Genomic DNA, 24,720 nt, shown 5'->3' on the forward strand with positions numbered 1-24,720 from the left:
CTTTGTGCGTCATCTTTCTTTCTCCTGTTTTCTTTTCCCCCACTTTTCGGTTTGAAGTCGCCCCCTCAGCCATTAGTCGGAGTGATAATGGAGTTTTCCTGTGCACAGACCTCGCGGCCACGGCTGCTGCCGCCACAACTGTCCATTAGGAAAACAGGCTTTTGATGTCCTGTCTTTGTCTTTTAAGGAGCTGAACTCTCCACGGTCAGGGAGGTGCGAGCAGATCCGATCGGTGACAAGAAAAGTCTGAATGAGAAACACGCACACAAACAAACTTGTACTTCTGTCTTAAGCTGCTCATGCACTGAACATTTCCCTGAACTCTTTAGGAGGGGCTGTAAATGTCCAAGTTAGCCGCTCCAGATGTTTTCTTGAACTTGAATCTTGAAAATTCACAGTGAGAAATGTGTCAGGATGAAAAAGAGGCTTGACACATGTACAAGACGCAGATTTTAAGATGTCAAATAGGAAAGACGAGGAGATGAATGTTACATTTTCCTGGTGTTGTGAACGCGTCATTCTCCTGCTGTGTTCTTTATATATGAAAGACAAACTCAGAAAATTATCCAGACCTGATTTTTTTTTGGTGCGTTTTCTGGAGTTTGTGTCTGAAAACGGCTTAAATAAGGACACTCATTGTCACTAGGCATTTCCTTTGCCCTTACCCCATTATTAACCATCACAACTAAATGCCCAAGCCCAACCTTTATCCTTACTCAAACATCTCTAACCCTAAATCAAGTCCTCGACAGCCCTTGGAAAAAGTGAAGGCCACTTTCCGAAATGTCCTCCCTCCGTTAGGTCCATGCCTAGAATGTCCTCACAAATATATAAATACGAGTAGACACACGCAGCTTTGCTTTCATGCATCTGCTGTTTACACCATCGAGGCTTTCCATATCATTATGTGGTTGCTGTCATCATCTTTATTATCATTCTCTCTGCTTCCTCTGCTACTGGTCACCAGCAGCCACGGTTGGTCCACACAGTTAGTTTTATAGCCACCCATTGATTTATAATTACAGAGCTGCAGGACTGCAAACTGCTAATTATGCCTCCACCAGAAAACCTTCCGAATTCTTCAAAATGGAGCGAATGAATTGAGGAGCAGTGACAACGCTGCGTTCATGGTGTGTTTTATTTATTTCATCTTTGCTGCTGCATGGTAGCGGTGCTCAATTGCATGCTACAGATTGCGGCTTCATTACATTTGCCTTGGCCCCGTGTCTCCTCGCTCAGATCGGCTTTAATGGCCTAAACAGACCAGAGTCGCTGGATAAACAAGAGTTTAGCAGAGGAGTGGCTGGGACGGGACGGAGCAGGGGCGGGGTGGAAATGGCAGGTTTCCGTGGTGATTCTTGGTCCATATGTCAGCAATTTGAGGGGCATTGTGTACCTTGGCCTAAAACAGAGGCTTCATGATCGATGGAGGGGTGAAAATCTCCCAGGTCCTCGGTGCAGAACACAGACAAGCACGAGGAAATTGCTTTCAGCTGATAGCTTCATTTCGGTTGACATTTATCAAGTGAATTACCCCTGTTCCTTTCAAATGTTTACAACGAGCACCGCCTTTTGACGTGTGTGTGTGTGTGTGTGTGTGTCTGCATGTGTGTGTGTGTGTGACGGCATTTGTGTGCAAGCGGGAGAGCAACAGAGGTTTTTCTGTGTCCTTTGGTGATTCCTCACAAAAATATACAAATCTAAATTACTCCTGCAGACGTTTGATTTAATAGTCGAGCTCTTCATCCACTGCTGGTTCATTTAGGGGAAAGACAACCACACACTTTACACACAGCAAGCTGCTTTTAAAGCTGCACTTAAATAGAGAAGCATCAAAATATGCAGAAATTCCCATTTTCAACAAATGTTTTTTTTTAAGTTTAACATGATGTTTCTAAATGCTGTGAATATGGTCAACTTAATTTTTTAACAGAAGTATAATTGTAACATATAAGGCTGGAATGGTTTCTTTAAAGGGCAAATACATAAAGGAGTCATTCGATTTTCCCAGAGCAGCGAGAGAACAAGGAAGGAAAAATACTATTTTCCCTGTCTCACTTCAAATGATCTTTAGTATCTTCTGGATGTGTGCTAGATGCAGTGGAACTCAGTTTAGTCACTATTTTGTTGTTGAAAATGTCCCATATAATCATGAAAATAATACAATTTACACTTGTGTGACAAAATAATCGAAATCTCTTAAAATGTTTCTCCACCCTTTCATTTTTCTTTCTGCCCCGTATAGCTCTTATTTTCATGTGCATCTCCGGACTGCGATATTCTCATCCACTGAGAGAAGCTTGTGACAATGGTCTGAAAACAACCTAAATTATATCATATGGTCGCTGTGCGTATGAGAGAATTATGCAAATGTATATAATAAAGATGCCCCTCCGCTCGCTCTCTTCCCTTTGTGCTGCCGGTGATTACAGCCGCAACATCGAGCCACATTTCCCCCTGCAGGAGCCAAACTGCCGCGGAGGCCTGTGAGCCAGGCAGAGCGGGCCACTTCAGTGCAGACAGAATTGGATTGAGCGCCCACTCACACACACACACACACACAGACACACTTCTGATTCCCTCCTCTCTCTCTCTCCTCATCACCTCTGGAGTGTTAGAGAGCGTCAGAGTGCAAGAAGCCACCATCAAGATCTCATCAAGGATTCAATCAGCGCGTGAATGCGAGCTGCACTCTCCCCCTGCGATGTGATGATGGGGACGAGGCCCATCGAGGGCCCGTCTGGAGCGAGAACCTCTGCATATGCAAAGTGAACTTACATTTTAAATGGATTTGATGTTCACGAGAGTATCCCTGACCCTTCGCCGGGATGCGGTAACCGACTCGGAGGAGAAGAATATGTGCAGATTAGCCCATTAATATTTATAGAGGGAGCCGGTGGAGCCGTGCGGCGCGATGCCTCGCTCTCTGGGCCCGCTGTAATGCAGACCACGTTTAGGCCCTAATCCAGGTGGGCGTGCTTACCGCCTCTAACAGGGAAATGGCCGGCCATTTTAGGAGGAAGCTGGATATCCTAATAATCAGGTAAACTAATACCGGGCGGCGAGAGTGTTTCCTTCCGGAGCTCTTGGCACGTCAGTCATTCACAGAATTGCTCCTGTCTGCTTCTGCGATCCATTTTAACTCAGTGGAACGTGCGCTCCCTCCCCCCCACACGTGCATTTGAAGAGGACCACACGGGCCCCCTTTGGATAGTCTCTATATCCACAAGGAGGCTCCCCGACCATCATTGGTACCAACCAGATGCTGCAACACACACACACACACACACAGACACACACATGCACACACATACACCTCCTGCTTCTCAAATCCGGACAAAGCGTTCCTCAGTCCAAAGTGGTTAAACTGTCATTTCAAATCGTCTGGACGTCGTGATTACCAGCATGGGAGGAATTATATATTTAGCTTTATGTCCGTCGCCATTTCCTCCCCCCGCCCTGATCTGAAGTGACTAGCCCGTAGTGCCCTCGATATTACTATCTCTGAGGAGTTTAAACCTTCCCCCAGGAGACAAGTGTAATCAAGGGCTGCCAGCAAGAGAGCGGGAGAACGAGGGAGGGAGGGAGGAGGACGAGAGGTGTGGGGTGGGTGGCGTTGGAGACCTGTAGTGGCGAGATGGTGGAGGAAATGACAATGGACCCAATTTACAAACACATGTCGTTTACATCCTTTTTAAAAACTCGAGGAACTACTGAACCAGTTGTTACGCAAAGAAAAATAACGAAGGAAAGTATCTATTTTTAAGATATAAAACATTATGGTATATAACAGTACATCTGGACTATAACGTATTTATTAATGTGTTGCGTTTTCAAACGACTGCTCTTTGAGATCATTTCCTATCGTTTACAATGTTGACGTCATTTTCAGGCCTCATATTTCTATCAAGCTATTTTCTTCAGGAGCCAAAAGTCACATTTTCAAAACTGATTAGATTTTTTTTTAATCTGCTATCGCTTAGGTATTCTTCAACTTGTTTCCAATACACATCAGACTTACTTCACCGAAACAAGAGAGAATAAAGCTGAAGGCTGCACGAGAGTGAAAAAGACAACTCTTTGAATCTCTTGCTTGACATTAACTTGTCGTGGAACGTCTCCCCACACGGGCAGATTTATTTATCAGTTGCTTTTAAAACCCATTCAGGTTTTCAGATCTATTAATAGACGATAACATAACTCTATGAGGGTTTTTGCAGGGCAGTAGCCACTTCAGGAACATGGAACTCCCATATGCTGCAGCTCAACTAGACAAAACATACGCTGCTCAAATAATGAGGCGTGGAGGCTGTTGAATGTCAGGAAAAGCATGAATGTGCACACACATAGACACGCTGTTGTTTTGGACTGAGTCATTGTTCATTACATGTCCGCACATATCAGCACCCCCCCACCCGGACCTCAACCTCCAGCCTGCAGCGTCTCATCCATCCTGAGCAGAGTCATTCATCCTCAGCAACGTCCCCGCTAGTCGTAAGTACGAGTGACCGTTAGGGAGGCAGCGGCCAACGGATTGGACAGGAAGCCTGTTAATCTGCAATCCAATCCGGTCCGAGTCGAGTGAAACGCGCCTCAGCTCGGCCAATCCAGGCCTTCACAGGAAGGAAGTGAAGGACTCAGGAAACAGTGTTCAGAGCTTTCACCAGTCATATCCATCACAGTGCACGGCGATGGGAGCATGTGTGTGTGTGTGTGTGTGTGTCCCTGTTTCACCAGTCATATCCATCACAGGGCTGTGTCTCCACGCCTGGGCAAAAGAACTGGAGAGTCATTAGAGGGGCTGGGCTGCAGAGCTGCACTTTAACTAAACATCTTTTCCATAAAATAAATGCTTCCAGGTTACTGTGGGTCCCGGAGAACCCAGGTTGCCTCGCTTCTGCTGCCACTCATCTGATCCCAATTACCCGACAGGCCGAGTCGGTGAGCGCAGAGTTGTGTGTTCACAACTCCAGAATGGAACCCACAACTCAAAGAGCAGCATCGGGTTTTGGGACTTTAATGGACACATGGTCATCCAGTGTTACCCCCCCCCCCCCCCAGCCCCCGGCCCTGTCCCACCTGTGTTGACACTTTTTTGTTTCAGCATCTTAATGTTAAGAGTGTGCAGATTCAATGGAAGATGAAGCGGTTGTGGAGATCAAACCTGTGACTTATCTGCACTGGGAATCTAACCACTAAGCCACCATGCCATTTATCTCGCTGCCAAGTTAAAGCATTTGACCTTTGAGTTCCACGAGCCTCTTTGACCCGTTTCACTGGTTTTTCCACATATGATAATATTTACACTCATTAGCTCCAGTAAGCGGATTGTCCTTTGTGTTTGTTTGTTTGCCAGCAGGATTACGTAAATGCTGCACAATGGATTTCCAGCTAAATTTGGTGGAAGGATGGGCGTTGTTTTTTTTTTACACAGATTTCCAAGGGAATAATTACTTAATCATCATGAAAAACATCAGGCATAATTAAAGGGCGGATTTCTGCAAGTGTGTTAGATTTGGTGCAGTGTGATTGAATTTCAGGGGCCTGTGTGGAAGTATGGGCTCGACCGAGTGTCATTCATGTGTTTCAACTATTGTCATGGCAGACGTTCATTCTCGTTAAGTTATATTTGTATGGAAAGGTTATTCAAAATGTGTCTCCATCGAAATCACATATGTGTATATGCGTCTAAAACCCTCACAGGGCTTTTAGTAGCTTTTTAATGAAAACGCATTATAACATAGTTTTTATCATGGTGTGTTATGTCTTTAAATCCATTAACTTTCTGTGGGAAAAAAAATCTTCTATATCTCATGATTGCATCTGATATTTATTGTCATATCTGTTTACATCATGTAAACATGACATGAGCATCATAAAACCCCATCACATAGAAATGTTTCTTTGTGTAGATATCATTACACTTGTAGAGCCATTGTCCAGCTTCTGTATCCAGCGACACACTGAGCCGTCATTAAAGGGGGGATGGCACCATCTAGTGAAATTATGATGTAGACAGGAAACCACACATTTTCCTTTTGGAATAGACATTTTGTAGAAATGAATGGCAATACTTTAAAAAAAAAGAAGCAGTTTACAGTTAGACCTCACGGTTGGGGAAACCCTGTTTGACAGGCTTCTCGTCGAACATCATAAACCACTGGTTTTTGTTTGTTCCGGTATATTTGTGTTTTCCAAAATGTTGCAATTTGTTTGGTGTTTCCCTTGATTCTGACTTCATGCAGTAATTCTTCTTAACAGTTGTCACCACAATATGTTACGGAAATTAACAAAGCCGTCATTTGTGATGGCTGTCAAAACCTTTTCACCTTTCTAAGCTTCTTACTGTGAATAAAAACAAGGTGAATGACAGTGGGGGGGGGGGGGGGGGGGCATAAAACCTGAACAATTAGCTGAAAGATGCTAAAAGGAACTGTAGAGCTAAGAGGAAGAGTTGGATGATAATTATAAAATCAAAAACCTTCCATTGCTTGTAATTCTTTGACCGTGTGCCATCATAAAAATTTGCATGATATATATATATATATACAAGTGCAGCTTTAAGAAGCATTTACAGTTGTGGCAAACATTCCTAATATGGTCAAAGAGGTACTTTGCATATCCTTCCACCCATTAGTTGTGCGGCTTATCTTTTGGGGGTCTTGGGGTCGGCTGGAGTCAATCCCAGCTGACGTTGGCTACACCCAGGGACATTCAGGGGATTTTGTGGAGTGAGAGAAGGGGAGTGGAGCTCGCATGGGGTCAGCTACAGAGATAAATCACACAGACATTTGAAAGTTTCCTCTCTCACTATGTGTGAAGGGTTAATTTTTACAGTTGTTGAAACACACACACAGAATAGGATGCTGACCGAGAGAAAGACTGACTGATTCATTCATTCGTTCACATGTAAGAACGAGTTACCAGAAATAAAGAACAAACAGAAATAAAATCCAATGTTACTGGCATCAGCAGAGTCTCATGCCAGGAACACTGAGTCATTTCCCGTTTACTCTAACAGCTTGCAGTAACTGACCCTAATAATGATCTTTCTTTTTCTCCTGCTCTGACACAGAACAGAAACTGAAACAACGTTTGTGAACTATCACATTTAATGGAGCCAGAGTTTAAAGTATAGCCGAAATCTCTACCAGGAGTTTCATGACTTGTGCAAACTGTAAAGTGATAACACTGGAATGATCACCCTTCAGTTGTAAGCGTCCACCAATAAGTGCAGTTTCAGTTCAAATACATTCGTTTTCCGGACACATATGGGGTCACTGTGACCTTTGACCTCTGACCACCAAATTCTAAAATGTTAATCCTTGAGTCAAAGTGACAGTGTATTGACTCCGGCATGTCCCGGCGCTGAGATATAATAAGATGGAGCTACATTCGTTTTTTTTATAAACTTGTGAAAAAACACAGAACACAAAATCTGAATGTAAATGAATAATACTTTAAATTTACATATTGCAGCATTTGGCCTTTTGAAAAATTTGACCAGACAACAACTTCTACAAAAACAAAGCATCGTGCACACTATGAATACAAAAATAATCAAAACGTAACAAGAAGCCATAAATTGGTATCAAACAGTTTGTGTCTCGAGCCTCAGGATCCTTCCTGTTCCACATGCCGCCTTGAGCGTGGGGCAGTTTGCAGGCGAGGCCAAAACCAGCAGCCTGCAGCCCCCCCTCTCACTCAGGAACCTCTTTAAGGACTCATCAAAAGTTCTTCTTCCTTCTCTGTACCCGTCCAACAGCAGCAGAGCCTCGCTGCACCGGGTTAACACTGTCCTCAGCTCGTCCGCTGTCGTTTTGTTCATCAGTGAGAGTTGAGACATCACTTCCTGGAACAGTTCGCCCTCCACAGAGCTGCAGTCGACGTGAACGAGAAGTCGGAGGGTGCTGAGATCGATGAGGTTTGTCCGTCCCTCCGTCCAAGAAGACACCAGGATCTGGGCTAGGTGCGTCTTCCCGCTCCCTGGAGGTCCCTCGAGGAAAAGTGTCTCTCCAGCTTCTGGGAGTACATCTTGAAGTTTTATGTACTGGCCCTTGCTGAAAAAACAAAACAAGAAACTGTATAAACTAGAGGCCTGAAAGATTCACAAAATTCAGACTTTAGATTTGACCGCTTTATCCATATGCACTGTTCTGAAATGAGTATTTATGACTCACTTGTTTTCAAGCCTGGGGGGTAACTCCTCCATGGTGACAACGTCCCACGGGCGACTCGACTCTTTACCGAAGGTGTCGGAATAATGCGCTTTCAGAAACACCCCCAGATTTTCCTCCATTCCATCTGCACACAACACAACACACTTAATCATGGTCCTATCAACACTTTCGGGTAAAGACAAATGAAATGAACATTGACGTGAAGTAATTGACTGATATCTTCGTAGTAAAGGATGTTTTTTAATCTTCTACTGTCTTATTTTAAAGGGTCGTTCAAAACAGTCCATGTGTTGATGTCGGTATCTCAAGTGTTAAGCATTTGAGCTCAGTATTTACACTGATTCCTTTTTTTACTGGTGTTGTTAAACAGATAATTAAGAAAAAAAACACAGAAACCTACAAGATTTTATTCATCATTTATACTGAAAATCATAAATCATGTAATAAAAACTTGTAGAGTCACTTACATTCATTGAAAACTGTTTTCTCCTCCTCGTCTTCTGTATTTATTTGTGACTCACAGGCGGCAGAAGGACAAGGTCGACCCGGATGAACACCCAGAAGGTTCCTGACACTCAGAGCGATGGATCCTACACAAAACACACATATTGCTTTTAATACAGGAACAGAGTGTGTGTTTGCTCAGAGCAGTGACGGAGTGGAAGTCATTATCTGTACATGTTTGTTTGAGCTCTTTATGTTGTTTCAGTAAATCATTTAAATCAGCTTAAGAAGTGATTACCATGAACTCTTCTCTCTTCCTGTTTGACAGAATGATGATGTCATGTATCCTCTTTGTGTCCTGATCTGTCCATTCTGTGACTCGACACGTTGTCTTCGAGTTATAACCTATTCTGTTTTTGGAAAATCACCTTCAACATGTGGTTTTACTTCCTGCTCCGACGTGTTTTCCAGCTTAGTGATTACCTGGTACTGTTTTGCATCATGTTTTGAATCTGCCTGCCTGTCTGGACAATCTGAGTGTCCTAGTATAATATCTGTCTCTACCTGCCTTGGTGTGCATCTGGGTTCTATGCTGTTATGATCATATAATAAAGAACAGTTATAATGTTTGAATATTTGGTATATTTTAGTACCGATACAACATTCTTGCCTGTGAGTCCATGTGATATACTTATTTCCTTTTTTAAGGTTCACTCTATCACAAGTTTCTATTTCCCCACACATTTCCCGACAAGTAACTGAGGGAAGTCGTCTTCTTATAGCGTTCATACATTCACACGTATATAGAAACGTGTGATTCACTCTTCTCTAGAAACTATGAACGTGTTTGTTTTGGTCATTCTACAAACGTGCAACACTTAAAAACCAGCCATGCATTTACCCTGAATTCCCCTGACACACACACACACACACCCACACGCACACACCCTGATAACGGGTTATTTCTGTAGTTTCTTTGGTTGTGACACATGTCGGTTCCAAAAGTACGGTGTCAGGTGCTGATAAAATTCCCTCGAAAGAAGGATGACAGGGCTTTACGGTACGTGTTCTGTAAACACCCAACATGTCACAGCACTTCCTCTTTTCAGTCGGAGAATCACTTGGGTAAACATTCTTCTCAGTAAACAGCAGAGCTCACGTAGACTGACCTCTGACGGTTACATTTTTAATGCTGACTAACGAATCAGCACATCGAGTGATAGAGTAAGTTAAGGTGAAACTAACGATACGCTTCCAGGTCGGGTTTGACGATTAAGTTCTTTTGTTAAAGTTGTTCTCTTAAAGCTTTTACTCTGATTCAACTCACTGCAGTCTTCTCACTTTTCTTTTTTCTTTTTTAAAACTAAACCAGTGTTAAAAACAAACCAGTGTGAACACCTTCAATGAGGAAATGATAAAGTTAAGAGCTGGCACGTCCCCAAATAACTGGGTTCACCACCTTCCTTTCCTAATAATAATTTGAGTGTCAACACACCCATCATAACCGCTGCCTGTTTATTCTAAATGTAATAATATTTTTCAGTTGTATCTGTTAGTTTCTGTTGTTGTTACTTCCACTGTGGCCGATGTGCGTTAATGTTCTGCAGGATGTATCGCTTGCACTGCTGCCATTTGTCACCGTGTCACTTTAACATTTCACTCTAGCTGTTCTGAGTCATGAGTGTGCACGTGCCAGTGGACACGACCATTTTTATTCTGATTTAGATTTTCAATATTCTTCCCCTTTCTGCACCTGCGGTCTCCGTGTTGTTGACTTTAACGCTTGTGGTGCACACGTGAAGAACAGAAGGAACCGTTACCTTTTCGTCGTCTGTAGATGAGCACGCCAGCGATGATCACGATCATTACGGCTCCAATCTTTAGAATGATGTAGAGAGCCTCGTTTTTCATCGGCGAAATCGGTATTTCATCTGTGGAAAGAGGGACAGAGTCAGGACAAGGGTTGGCGTACAGTCAGAAACACTTCCCCACTTCCTGCCGCTATCCAGAAAGCCAGCCGTAAAAACTTAAGACTTCAACATTTATCAGTGTGATTAAAACTACCTAAAATGAGGAAACCATCTTTGAGAAAACTTCTCGACTCTCACTTTCACTCTTTAGTTTTGGTCCATGTCCCATCCACTAACATGGAGGAAGTGGGGTTGATGACCCACACTGCAGATGACGATTGAGACACCCCTTGCCTTCACTTGTGGGGAGCTGTCATGTCTGTCTGTATTTACAGTCTAGGGTTTGGCTACAGTGGAAATCACCAAACATACCAAAAACCTCCACGACAAACTTCCTCAAATAACTGCTGCTGTTAAAGTTTCTCAGGCTTTGCAGATATTGTTGTCTTAGTGTTGCTAAACTTTGGTGTTTTTCACTTGGGTCCATTTCCCTTTATTCATCAAAAAAACAACAAACAGCTCTTATTTGATTTCAGGGGCAATAAACCGCTGAGAGTAATATATTAATTTAAAATACTGATAATACTTGACGAGCAGCAGCCAATAGAGCGGAAACTAAAGACAGAGCCCGGAAGTCCCACGGCCCCACACATGAGAGCTCAAAGACCACCTACAGTTTCCCTGCTCATACAGGAATCTATACTGTCAGAAGTTTCTATCTGAGAGAAGATATGTAGGCCGTGGAAACAGAGGTGTGCGTGATAAGTAGGCAGTGATGACGTATTTCCTATGCACACCCACAACATCTACCTTTTCACACATCAAACTGGGACAGTTTAATTTGATCTGTGGAAAATGGCTTGATGTGTCTTCAGTGGAAGGCTCAAAGGAAACTTACCTGGAACTTGAAATGTGGCGAAGCGGCTGTCGGTAGTAAAGTTGCATGTGTAGTTGTTTTTGTCCCGTGCACTGACACGTATCTGACTGGTGACATTAAACAGCTGGTTTGCAGTTGGTACAGCGGTGGTGTTGGGTTTGAGTCCCTGCAGGCGTCCGTCCTGCCACACAACAGAGGACTCGGGGTATCCCTCTGATTGACAGGTCAACAGCACGTGATGCCCCTCCTTCTCTATGCGTTTAGTCACTGATTTATAAGGTGCTGGAGGAGAAGTGCAGAATAAATAGAAGAGGAGAAAAGATCGATTAGAACCAGGGCACAATAATACTATGATATGATCTTGCATGTCATTGATGGGAAGAGAGATATCTTGAGGAATGTTTGAAAAAGCCAAACAGACACTCGCTTGTAGGTTTCATTTTCAGAATGATTGAGATTCTTCACTTCCCAGAAATGTCACAACACCGGTCATTGCCAAAGAGCCTTCGCAGAACTAAGCCCCCGAAGTCTTTACTCTACCAAAGTGACTGTTGCACTTTCACAGCTGTGGCGTGTACCTACCTACAACAGACAGAGTTATCGTCTTATAGTCGGCTCCTTTTGCCGTCTCCACCAAACACTGGTACGTCCCGGAGTCGTTGATCTGGAGATTGGAGAGCTGCAACGTGAGCAAAGAAGAAGATTCAAGAATTATCCTCACAAGTGACACGTTAGAGTCACAGACACGAACGGTTTGAATTCTGTGTTCCATGTTTTAAATATCAACCACCTGCTGAAAAGTCCATCAATCGAACTTTCATCAACGTAATGACCCACATTGTATGTATCTGCGATGATTCTTATTCTCATTCATCCAGTCTTTAAGAAAAGAAAGTTAGTCCAGTATCTTATGGACACCTGTACAACTCATAGACTTTTGACAGCTGCATTTATTTGAGTTTTACACCAGAAAGAGGAAGTTTATGATGATTATCTCTGGTAAATTTGGTGATTTCCATAGTGGCCAAACCATAGACTGTAAATAAACTGGACGACATGACAGCTCCAGATAAGTGAGGCCAATGCATCTCGTTTGTCACCTGGTGAACCAGAAAAAGTCCTAAACCCCACCTCCTCCATGTTAACGGATGGTACAGGGACCTAACTAAAAAGTCAAAGTACATGTTGGATACATTTATCTCAAAGATGGTTTCTGTGATTGTAAGTTGTTCAAGGGCTAATTTTTCTGGAAACTCTATTCACATCTGAGACTGACTACTGTGTGTGTATCAAAGAGACGTGTCATCCATCTTTAGAAACAGACGTCGGAACAGATGCTGATAATACCAAATCATGGTTTGGTAAAGTGAGAGAGGCACCAAATCTTCACAACTGAAAGCTGGTGATACGATAAGGGAGAAATTTGACCCTCACATGAGTCAGTCCCAACAGGATGAAAAGGAGACAGCTCATGTTTTTCGTAACTTGGGGAAATTTACCAGGAAATAACCCACGCCCAACAAATGTTATATGAGAAATCACCTTTAGTTTGGCCCTGCCATTTCTCAGCTGCTCTTTGAGGAGTGTTACTCGGCCCTGATACTCCGGAGATGCAGGCTGCTCCACGCCGTTATTTATCCGGTACACGTCCCGGGAATCGCCACTTTTGATCCAGTGCCAGGCTACCTTCAGGTCTTGGTCAGAATTTGACGGCAGAGGCTGAAACCTGCAGCCCATCACCACGTCTCTTCCGAACTCCGACTCGTACGTGTTCCGATCCGCCTCAACCGTGAACAGGTCTGCACGGAGATAATCCAAAGGTTCATGTAGAGTTTAGGTTGAACAAGTCTCATGTAGATTCAATTTGTGCTTTTAATCACATGTCATTTGTTGTACACACCTGAGAGCGATGGCTGAAATAAGACTTGCAAAATTACAAACAGGGCCCAGTCCATTGAGAGCTGAGGAGAACACACAGAGGGAGTTTTTTCAGATGTTGACTCATCTAACCACATGTTTGACCTCATGTTATTTACAACATTAGTCATTTTACTGAGGAAGACATGATGTGGGTTAAATCAAATTGCTATTTACTCTGAACAACCACGAGGAGCAAAGCACATGGTCACATGATTATGATTCAAAAATTGTTTGCCCCTTATCTAAGCATGACTCAGCAGCAAAGCAATACTTCCTTTTTTTGGTTTATTGTAGAGAAAGAAACAAGAATGCTACGGTTTGACTCTGTGTGCAGCCGTCACCTTGTTTACCTTAGCATGAATGTTTATCTTTAGTTATTCCTTCAGGACAATGCTCTTCCCGTACATACAAGTAAAGCTTTTAATAAATCATACAAATATTTTGACCTGTTTATTGAGTGAAATGTCGATGTGAAAAGCACAAGAGTTTTTACTTTCTGTGCTGTTTTCCTTTCAAATGGAGCAACAGCTGTAGATTGTATATAATATAAAGACATATATTCTTGATATACAGTCTATGGCTGCAGCTCTGCACAACTTTGCATGCATTTCAATGAAGGTGAAGCTGTCACTGTCTAAGCTTGTTTTTTCTGCTCAATGTAGGTATAATTAAAATAAAATAGGTCAACTGCATTTCTTTGTGTTTCTTGCTCTTAGAGTCCATCGAAATAGTTTGTTGTTATTTGAACCTCAAAGTTAAGTGCCTTGATCAAACAGGTCGGCAGGGTTGTCTACAGTAGTCCTAAACACACACACATGACATATTATAACTAATTCCTCATAAATAAACTTTTACTACCACCAAATGTTAATAGTGAAAAACAACAATATAATTAGACGAAGAAACATGACAATAAAAATAAGAATAAACATAATAAATAAGAACAAATTAAGTTTTAAAGTTGCTGTTGTTTTATATGAGCTCATAAAGTGCGTTCTTACCTGCAGTGACAGTAAGTGTTTTATCAAGTTGTGTTTCCTTCTTCCTGTAGCTGTGAATGACTTCAGCTGCAGCGAGCGCTCTGTATATGAAGTTCCTCTGAGTTTCACTGCCCCTCCCACACACACTCTCAATCCCTGATCTTTCAAAATCTGACATAATCTGTTGATGGGAAATGATAAACAGAAGCCTGGCAGCTAACGGTTGTTCTGAAGGAAGTAGAGAAGTTTCCTGACTGTAAAGAGAGAGGCAATGTTATTACATAATGTAACTGAACAAACCCTGGAAATCACAGCTGGAACTCTATGAGACTATCTGCCAATCCATCTATCTATCCATCTATCTATCTATCCATCTATCTATCTATCTATCTATCTATCTATCTATCTATCTATCTATCTATCTATCTATCTATCTATCTATCTATCCACATATAGAGAGGTGCGAGAGAGACAGAGAGAGAGAGAGAGAGAGAGAGAGAGAGAGAGAGAGAGAGAGAAAGAGAGAAGGAGAGAGAGAGAGAGAGAGAGAGAGTGAGAGAGAGAGAGAGAGAGAGCGAGAGAGAGAGAGAGAGAGAGACGGTCAGGTACAGAAACTGACTGATTCAGTCTCTGTGATCAGTTCTTTCTTGTATATGATGTAGTAATGTTCAGTTTAGTTTTACATCAGCAATCCACAGCGTCATGTGCTGGTTAAGACTTCAGGGAGATTTAGCTCTGTCATGTGATGACATGTTGCATTTACTGTAACTGCTTTGGTAAAACCCACCAAAACCTAATTTGAGGGAATCACAGCAGCAGCAACTAAGTATTCACATTTAGATTTAATAAGTAAATAATTAATAAATTTTGAGGAATCTGTCGTATATTCAGCTCTAACATGGTTATATACAATGATGATATGTTATTGTCATAAATTCAGCTACAGGAACTTTCAAACAATGGCAAAATACCGTTCTCAGGCTTTGTTAAGTGTTAGGGCCATTTGCCCCCCTCCTTGGAATGATCTTTGACCTATGGTACAGTATCTGGCCTGCTAAGGGAGGAGCAAAGATCTAGCAGGTGACTTCAACTTAAAGTTACTAAAACATGTCCAAATTTAGGCATAGACCCTATGTGCTACGTCATTTGATCTATAGCTTTGTTTGCAACACCTCCTCTTTAAAAGGTCTTGCCTGGCGGAGGCGAGCCAGATTTTCACTATCTGGCCTTTGTGATTTCTCCAGGCATACCATGGAGCCCGTCTGACCTGTGAAACTTCTGTGTAATAAATTCTGTTATGCTGCAAGTTCTGGGTCTGCGTCTCCTCTCTTCAAACACCAACTTCGACAAGACACTGCTGCTTGAAAAATACAACAAATCAAAAGTGAAAGTATTTATTATCCAGCAACTTGGCCCATAACAGATATTTAATAACACATAAACACAGTTTAACCATTTTAATATTAAGACATCCATCATATCTTAAAGTTGATTTCATGGTTTGTGTTTAAAAACCTAACCTGCAAAGTAAATCACAGAATAAAGTATCTCATGAAACTTTCACAGGTTCTTTCAGATCCTATTGTATTCATCAGCAAAAAATGTTGGTGATTGTCATCCAGGCTTTTGAAGACCATGAGATATAGTTAAAGTAAAACATGAAATCAAGATAGAACATTTTTCTCCACACACTACAACAGAAACTGATTTTAGGCCATGTCACCATTTCTATTTAAATGTGCTTTATAGACGGCAACCATGAGAACACACAACATGGATATTTACACACAACAAGTCAACACACGTCATTTGGGAAAGCTGGAAATTTGACACAACAAAACACAGACAGAAGTTTTGCATATAATTTCCATCACAAATTCCCAGAGTTAATATGCAGATTAAGCGGTTGGACCATGAGGCAGAGTAATGTTTTCCTATTGACTGTGTGACTCTGTCAGGGATTTCCAACTTTTACTTACTGGTGACATTTCCGGTCAGTTCATGGCTTTTTTCCAATATGTGAACATGACAGCAGCAGGTCTGAGCTTAATGTTGTTGTTGTTGTTGTTGTTGTTGTTGACTGAGTTTATTTAGTTCTTTTTTTGATGAACTCACATGCTTTGCTCAGTGTGTTTTGGAAACCCCTCCAGGAACATCTGATACTCTTTGGAAAACCAGGTGTAATGTGATCATGAAGAATGGGAGTCACAACACTCTTCTAATGACTTGACAGTAAAATGAGAGCTTGGTTTGATGTGGCTCATTAAACCATGACGTTATCACATCGAATGCATTTTCACTTTGTCTTTTTGTGTCAGAACTAAACGTGGACTGATGCTAACCTCCACCACAAAGTTGTTCTATTATTATTATGTCACGTTATTACAATATCACTTATCTGCACAGCCAGCAATATATACATAAAATAATCTCCTCTGAATATATCTGAGGTAACTTTGCAGAGTAAAATTTTTTTTTAAATGTAAATACTGTATTTGTTCATGTTTATTCATTTATTATCCTGAATTTATCATTTGTCAGATTGATAACACACAACACGTTTTAACCTGTGCAATAAAAATTAAGTGATTTCTATCCTCATTCTATTCCATGAATGTGATTTGTCCCTAATGAAATATCATCATGAAACTCTTTTGCTTTATAATTAGATCAAATTTAATTATTTTGGTTGGAGCACTACCACTGTGATCCTAATAAAATGCTAGTTTAGACATTTGTAAATCTTCCTTCTTGTCTCGAATTTTATTTTTGAAAGTCGGACCGGAAGCAGAGTCCTTGCCCTTTCCGGTTGGAGGCTGGTGACATTGAAAGGGGAGAGAAGTCCAGGAAGTGAGTAGTGTTTTAATGGCGGGTTACTTTCGCTTGCTTTAATAAAGACATGCCCGTTCAATTCGTCGTTAGCCACGTAGCTCTGTGACCAGCAACATTAGCTTAGCATCTCCGGAGTGTAGCAGGTATGTGGAGGTTTTACTTTCAGCCATTAGAAGCCACGACTCAAACCGAGCGGGGTTCACACCAGGTGACGCACGAGTGGCTGTGACATACATTAGCACGTGTCGTTGGCTAACACTACACAACTACACAACAATATCTGTTGTTAGCAGCTAGCATATCAAAGCTGTGTGTGTGTGTGTGTGTGTGTGTGTGTGTGTGTGTGTGTGTGTGTGTGTGTGTGTGTGTGTGTGTGTGTGTGTGTGTGTGTGTGTGTGTGTGTGTGTGTGTGTGTGTGAGAGACAGACAGACAGACAGACAGTGTTAGCATGTTGGTATGACATCAAGTTCAGACTTGTTTACCAACGCCAATGCCTGTGTAAGGTGTGTTTGTGTGTGTCTGGGTGTGTGTGTGTGTGTCCCATGTTGTGACTGCAGCATCACTGTGGCTCCTTGTGTCCTCAGGTGACCAGGAACAGGCCATCATGGGGTTTCTTATGTCCAAATCCATGGACGCCAACTTTAAGAAGCAGCAGGAATTCATGCTCCACAATGGACGCCTGCAGGTGAGTGAGGGTCTGAAAACCAGGTTGTTTCCACGTGTTGTCATTTAACATCCATGCACCTGCAGCTCTGTGGTGAATGTGGTGAGTCAGGTGGACGACTGGAGGGAGGGCTGCTTCTCCTTTCTTTCAGAACACAGGACAAGACTGTCAACCTCCCTTATTCGTGTGAATTTGCGTGTTTCCGTCCAGATTTCACTCACTGCTCAAACATACTGTTATTTTTATGTTATTTATTATAATGCTTGGCAGTAAAACAATATCGTGTTCATCTATAGCAACATAACAAAAGTAGATGTATAGTATTTGTCGTTGTGCAGCACAGTGAGGTGGTGAAGCACCGTCTACCTCCGACTTGTAACCGTGTTTGTCCTGTGTTTGTCCTGTGTGTGTTTGAGTGGGTGGAAAATAATAATCTGACATTTATCATGATAATTGAGAACGTTTTTATCTTGATATAATATTTGACCTTGTTTTCATGAATCTGTAAAGCATCCTTGGGAAAGGTGCTTTTAAGATGAATTATTTTTGTTATAAGATAATGTAGAAATAATATCTATTCAACACTGTAAATATATAAAAAACTAGCAAACCCGACAGTATCAGAGATCCCTATCAGATCTCTTTGATTCTCTTTCTCTCTATTGTTTCTTTCTCTGCATATTGGTGAATTGTAGCAATTGTGTTATTAGTTTTTTTTCCCGTTCCTTTTTATAAAGAACAATTTGCTGTGATTTATGTTTCGCCTGCGAGCGGCTGAGCAGCAGGTGGGATGTGAGTGTCATAACACCAATGACATTACCCGACTCACACCCAGGAGCTTTGTTTTGCCGCCTTCCCGTTAATTTTCCGATGCCCCTCGTAGCCGTAAATGTGCTAAATGATGACTTATATTGTTCAGTGGTGGCAAATGTTTGGAAATTGAGTTTCAGCGTGCCCTCATTTGGAATCAGGACAATGAGTCACCTGGGAAAATTGGGTTTGTTTAAGCATTGCTGTAGTGGGTTAACATAGTACATATACTTTTATATTTATTTTACGTATTAATTCGGCATTCATATTCAAGCACAAATGAATGAGATATTTCTTCTAACTGTTGGTCTGCTTAAAAATATTTCGGTAACTTAATTCATGCTTTTAACCTCTCAGACCTTGGTTGAACAAAGTACATATGGAAAACGTCAGATGTTATGTTACAGCCTTTATCAGAAAATTATTATTCTGCCTTATTCCACATTCAACATTTAAATTGTGTTTTGACGGCAGCAAATTGAACGAGTAAGATGGACCCCAGCAATTTTAAAATATATATAAAGCATCACTGTTGCTTCCCCCTGCATTAAGATGTCAGAGGTAATTGCTTCCCAGTGTTATCAAGTCACACCAGTCATTGCTAATTGATTCTGTCCCTGCTCTGGTTTTGTGGATCCTTAAGTCAAAGTCGTTGGTCATCGCTCGCCTGACGCATGTCTTGAGTTTAAACGGTCGATCAGAAAGGACGTAGATGATGTTTTTGTTCATTTAACATTTTTTAAAAGGTCTAGATTGATAATAATATGGTTGGGCTTTTCTTTTCACAGTTCCTAGACCTAAGTGGGGTTTGAGTTTAAAGCAGGTCAGCAGATCTTCCCACAAGATATTTAAAGGGGTTTAACCAAATCCCCAAATAAATAGAAGCTTTGTTTGTTTAGCTATTTTTAAAAAGTAGCTAATCCAGAAAAGGGGAATAAAATTAATGAAGTGAGGTAGGATAATGAAATATAACTGGTTGGAATTATGAAAAAACACAGAGGTGGAACGTGAATTTTAACCGTCAACTTCTCTCACACTGGAACACTTCAAGTCAATATTGGAGCCTCACCACATACAAATGTTTTCCCTCACACGAAGGGGACTGAAAAGAATTAGATAATACTAGTGACAGCAATTGGGTAATTTCCAGATCAGTCTTTGTCGTCCCCTTCCTGTTTTCTGAGCCCGATGAGAGGCAGTGACTTCACGAGAGTTGAAATCTCACTGTGACCTTTTTATTACACATTTCCCACTCCTGAGGACCGTAATAGCTCTGGGAATGGAAATATAATTTCCCTTGGCTGTCATTGGAATGGGGTCTAATGGTTAGATAATTAAATTCTTGACTCATGAACAACACCTGCTGTATTTGGTTTCTATTTCAACTTTGTTTAATTTTAATGAGGCGTCCTTGGGTTCTCTATTCGTCACTAATTTCTCTCAGCGGTCAGCACAGTGGGAGAACAAATGCTGTTGATTACAGAAGCTGTTTCTGTCATTTACAGTTTGTTGAAACCTCATTCCAATCGGCCTTTGTCTAGTATGTGAAACTCTGACCATGTTGCAGCTTCCTCCCTTCCAGGAGAGGGGGGGGGGGGGGCTGGATTGTAGAAACCTTGGTAACAGCTGTGGATTCCAGAGGGTAGCAGGTTTCATGATGAACCAGAGTTTTTAATATATGAGTATGGAAATGTTTCATGTGAGCATATGTGGCTGGACTCTGGAGATGTTCTTTTTCCACCAAGCTTCGTGGAAATCCCTTGACTAGTTTTTGCATAATCCTACAGACAAACAAACAAATAAACAAACAAACTAGAATGGCTTTCAGTCAAGCACAACAGCACCCAACAGTTCCCAGAGCTGATTGAAAACAAACAGTCCCTAAATATGCCAGATGGGAAATTGGGGAAAATGCACAAAACGCTTAAAGAGAGTGAAAAAAAACCCAACCTTCCACCAGGCTTAGTGCGAATCTGTCCAGCTTGTCTAGCTTGCGAGTTCTTTCCTTATATGTGAATTTGATCTACTTTACCTCCTAGCTAACGGCACCCTTAAATATTCAAGAGAGTTCATGTTAATACCACCAGTATAGCACGTTGCTTCATTTTATTTCGTTTCACCCAATCCCAACTATATGCTCTGTTGATTATCCTCTCCATAATCAAGTTAACAGCAAAATGCTTAAAATCTTCATAATATCAAAGGGTTGATTGCATTCGTTACTTTATTTGAACTGTGACGTTCTTGTCTGATAGTAACCCTCCTCTTTTAATATGAGGCTTTTTCTCCACATCTGTAACTGACTTCTATTCACTGCTAAGCACTTAAATTACCTGTGAAGGTATTTGATTCATGCTCTCACATATCATTTTTCTTTTGATTAGCCCACCTGTGTAGGGAGAAGTGCTAAATGTAGAATGTAAAACCTTTTCTATTCCAATTAGAGAGCGATGAATCATTAGGTGCTATTTCAAGTATCTAATTGAGCTTTTATTTCAGCTGGTAAACAGGACTTAACGTTTGGCCTTGTCTCTGCCACTGGTGTAAATCTCAAGTTTAAGTGCAAATGTTTTGTATGTTGTGTTAAACTATTCCTTACTGCTTTTAAATTGTAATAATATGGCCCATTCATCAATCCGGTCATATAGCTAACTAATTTAACTAAAAGCTGTGAAGCGCTGAACAAAGAGTTAACTGATCCTACCTGCCTGGATTCATCCGGCTCAAGCAGTTAAATCACTTTTAGAGCCACGAGTTCATCCGCTTCATCCTTTGTTCGGATTCTTCTTCCCGACAGTTTAGTTCACCTCAGTTTTGTCCCTCGTATCTTTTGAATGATGCACAAAAACAGAACAGGGTGAGAAACCTGTAACTACCACCAGGTGTAGTGTTTCATTTTGAAAAGTTTACCATTTTATTTCCTTTACAATAGGAAATAGACGTTTAAGAGGCAAGTCTCCAATTGTCTGTTAAATTGGCTCCATCTATGTAATGGTGATGGTGAATATGGGCAGAAATCAAAATGCTGTTTGTCCGACATGTCGTAATTTATGTCTCATTTAAATGTCACTGGCCTTTTTTTCTCAATCATTTTTGAGTTAGTGTCATATTTCTATTATGTGGAAAAAAGACTCCTCTTTGACAAATTCCGTTTAGGAGAATAAAGGCTTTTAAAATGAGAATATGACTCAGTCCGCTCAATACGTGTAGGAAGCATGTGTTTGTGTGCGTGTACATACGACTGTGTGTCCAAGTAAGTTTGATATGTAATTTTATAACATTAATACTCTTTTTAATACCATCTTCTCCAGCCTTGTGCATTGTACGTTTGTCCTGTCCTCACTATTCCAGCACAAATCATAAATATTGACATTTGAGTGTTTAAATAGTGTGATAAAGACGTATCAGCCACTATTAATGTCTTTCCACAGAAAGACTATTCATGTCTAACCACAGAAAGACATGAATAGATCAACACGTTACCTGGAAATTACCTCCACCAGCATGGTCACGTTTTCATTGCTGCCTGTCTCAGCAGGATTACTATGTAACCTGCGAACTGATTTCCATCGAATTTTGTGTAGGTGTGGTGCGTGATCCAGTAATTAAACATGGCGAGATGAGGTGTTACAGTAGCTAAGAACATTCCATGAGCCCTTCTTGAGAACTGGGACTGTGATGTGTACAAAGTGGGACATTTTAGCTCTGGAAAAATAAACATACTCTTCCGTTTCCTTTCTGTTTCCCTTTGTGTATGTGTCTGTGTGTGTCTTTGTGTGTGTGTGTGTGTGTGTGTAGATGGAGCGTCAGATCCTGATGCAGAACCAGATGAGGGAGAGACAGATGGCCATGCAGATCGCTTGGTCCAGAGAGTTTTTGAAATACTTTGGTACTTTCTTCACGGTGGCCGCAGTGGGACTGACAGTGGGGTGAGTTGTGTGTCTCGTCCCCTCAGAGGTTTTAGTTTTAGGATGATTCACAAAGTTCCTCATAGTAATAATCCACCGTGAGGGGCCCACCTGCAAAGTGTGATCCTCACTGAGATGATTCTTCAGCTTCAGGGTGGAATATGTCAAACTTGGTGGACCATAGGGATGTTTTTTAAACATATATATTGGTTGTATGGGGGGGGGGGGGAGCAACCTCAACCCAGAGCATGTTGACCAGCTCTTGTTTTTCCACAAGAATCTAAACACACCCAAGCACTAGCTTTGCATAGCCTACATGCAAACAGTGAAGCAAAGCCTACTTTTTATTTTTTACTTCAAAGTTTATATTTTAAGTAAACTTTTATTCATTCTATTTAATTTACATTTAATATATTGTTTAAAAGTAGCCTAAGTGGCATACATTTATTAATCCGTCAGTTTGTGTGCAGTTGAGGGCTATACAATAATAGGGCACATTTTTTTTTATTTTCTCTATTGGCTGCCCGGCAGTCATTATGTTAATGTTAATATTTGAAATAAAACTTGTAAAGCTCTAAGGGAATTTGACTGTGTTGTATTCGAAGGTATGATTCAACCATTTTCCATTGTCCAGTATTAAAAAAAAATAAAAAATTGCAAGAAATCGTAATATTGAATCGCAATACATATCGTATCGCCACCTAAGCATCGTGATAGTATCGTATCAGGAGGTCCCTGCTGATTCGCGTCCCTAGTGGACCAGTGGTGCAGCTCTCTGTTTGATTAATTAGTGATCACATCCATAGGTGCCAATCAACTCAGTCGTCGGGGGTCTGATTCCCCCGCTCTCTTTTCCACAGTGCCGTTAGAAGAAGGAGGCCGGCGCTGTTTGCCCCCATCGTTCCCCTCGGCTTCATAATGGCCTACCAGATGGACAGCGCCTATGGGACGTTAATTTACCGTATGAGAGGTGAGGACACACAGTCACCGTCACTTTGATAATCACAGCCAAAAGCAAAGGTTCAATATCACCTCAGAAAAAATAAGCCTCATTCGGTTATCATTCGTAAATGTAGTATTTAAACATCTGCGTCATCTTCACTGACCAGCTGTTTGTTTTCCTTATTTTCTTTCAATTTTGTCTTATTTAATCGTACCAACTACACATATCTATATATATATATAGATATGTATACATATACTAACAATATATCACATCTACATGTCTTTTTAAAGGCAAAAACCCAATAATTACATTAATAAGTTGACGCTTTAATCGATCATCTGGATATTTGTGCTCTAACAGTTAAGCTACTGGTTTCACATCTTAACGAGTTTGTTCTTCTACCTTCAGGGGAGGCTGAGGGCATCATGGCGTCTGAACGCGACCGTCTGGCCTTGCCTCAGGGGACTCCGACCTTCGACAGCATAGAGAAGGCCCGCCGCGCTCAGAGCAGCCTCACCTCCCTCTTGGAGAGATGATGTGTTGGTTGTTTGAGAGAAAATCAGAGTCGTCCTGTCGGTGCATTCACCAGAGCTGCTTTGCCATAGGTATGAAAAAACAAACTATTCAATAGCAGCCGCCTTTTTCTTTTTTTAATAGTTATCAAGTTCTTGTTTTTACACTAAAGCTTTGTCAAGGTTCTCACGTCAAAACAGTGTTATACTCTGTAAATGACTGTAAAAGAATGATCCTTTATTTATTATCAGCTTCGGTTTCTTCAAACCTCTATTTTCAAATTACTCTGAGTACATGTCAAGTGTTTTTCTTCTAAAGCTGCATGAAGTCATTTCTCACCACTAGAGGGCAGAAAGTCTCCAAAATTCAAACTCGGTCAAGAAACTGCTCAAACAGTCATGAAAATGTTAATTTAAAAAATAATTTATCGTAGCTTTGATCGTGTTGACGAAACAGACGTTTGTCCCGACAGATTTTAATTACTCCAAATGATACTGATGAAAATCTTGAAAAGTTCATTTGCCAATGTTGAATTTCAGTGTTAAGAGTTTTATATGAAAGCTTTATTTAACCCTGTGCTCCTGTATCGTCTATTTGAGTCATCATGGAAACATTAAATGGATGTAAAATATTACACGGTGCTGATATTCATGCATTATGTATTACTATTAGAAAACATATTTGTAAAAACAAATTAATAAAAACATGGAAGACAAGGTGATTTTTTTGATGCAA

At 41.2% G+C, this 24,720-nt stretch overlaps 2 protein-coding genes across 3 annotated transcripts; one reads left to right on the forward strand and one right to left on the reverse strand.

Annotated features, from left to right (window-relative positions):
• Positions 1-5,811: 5,811 nt before the first annotated feature.
• LOC128425078 (uncharacterized) lies at positions 5,812-14,698 on the reverse strand. Its single transcript, XM_053411573.1, has 9 exons — positions 14,333-14,698; positions 13,312-13,372; positions 12,954-13,210; positions 11,994-12,090; positions 11,433-11,693; positions 10,445-10,555; positions 8,648-8,770; positions 8,181-8,304; positions 5,812-8,060 (listed from the first exon to the last, which is right to left on the reverse strand). The coding sequence occupies exons 2-9, from the start codon at positions 13,364-13,366 to the stop codon at positions 7,592-7,594; spliced, it is 1,497 nt and encodes a 498-aa protein (XP_053267548.1). The 5' UTR covers positions 13,367-13,372; positions 14,333-14,698; the 3' UTR covers positions 5,812-7,591.
• Positions 14,699-17,104: 2,406 nt separating this feature from the next.
• plgrkt (plasminogen receptor, C-terminal lysine transmembrane protein) lies at positions 17,105-24,701 on the forward strand. 2 transcript variants are annotated; one of them, XM_053411668.1, is made up of 5 exons: positions 17,105-17,161; positions 17,729-17,829; positions 22,417-22,547; positions 23,387-23,496; positions 23,881-24,701. In XM_053411668.1, exons 2-5 carry the CDS (start codon positions 17,749-17,751, stop codon positions 24,006-24,008), a joined length of 450 nt encoding a protein of 149 aa, XP_053267643.1. In that variant the 5' UTR covers positions 17,105-17,161; positions 17,729-17,748; the 3' UTR covers positions 24,009-24,701. The 2 variants fall into 2 exon arrangements, with proteins under 2 accessions (XP_053267643.1, XP_053267642.1); XM_053411667.1 differs by having other exon boundaries at positions 17,127-17,286.
• Positions 24,702-24,720: the final 19 nt, after the last annotated feature.

The sequence above is a fragment of the Pleuronectes platessa genome, chromosome 19, assembly GCF_947347685.1.
Source record: "Pleuronectes platessa chromosome 19, fPlePla1.1, whole genome shotgun sequence".
NCBI lineage: Eukaryota > Metazoa > Chordata > Actinopteri > Pleuronectiformes > Pleuronectidae > Pleuronectes > Pleuronectes platessa.

What these genes read in the sequence shown, in the direction of transcription:
- LOC128425078 (XM_053411573.1), bottom strand. Translation starts at nt 13,366, where the DNA reads ATGGACTGGGCCCTGTTTGTAATTTTGCAAGTCTTATTTCAGCCATCG. An exon ending in ATTTCAGCCATCGCTCTCAG is followed by an intron (nt 13,211 to 13,311) that starts GTGTGTACAACA and finishes ATCTCCGTGCAG; the next exon opens with ACCTGTTCACGGTTGAGGCG. An exon ending in GAAAACAGTTTTCAATGAAT is followed by an intron (nt 8,305 to 8,647) that starts GTAAGTGACTCT and finishes TGTTGTGTGCAG; the next exon opens with ATGGAATGGAGGAAAATCTG.
- plgrkt (XM_053411668.1), top strand. Translation starts at nt 17,749, where the DNA reads ATGGGGTTTCTTATGTCCAAATCCATGGACGCCAACTTTAAGAAGCAG. An exon ending in GCAGTGGGACTGACAGTGGG is followed by an intron (nt 22,548 to 23,386) that starts GTGAGTTGTGTG and finishes TCTTTTCCACAG; the next exon opens with TGCCGTTAGAAGAAGGAGGC. An exon ending in GTTAATTTACCGTATGAGAG is followed by an intron (nt 23,497 to 23,880) that starts GTGAGGACACAC and finishes TTCTACCTTCAG; the next exon opens with GGGAGGCTGAGGGCATCATG.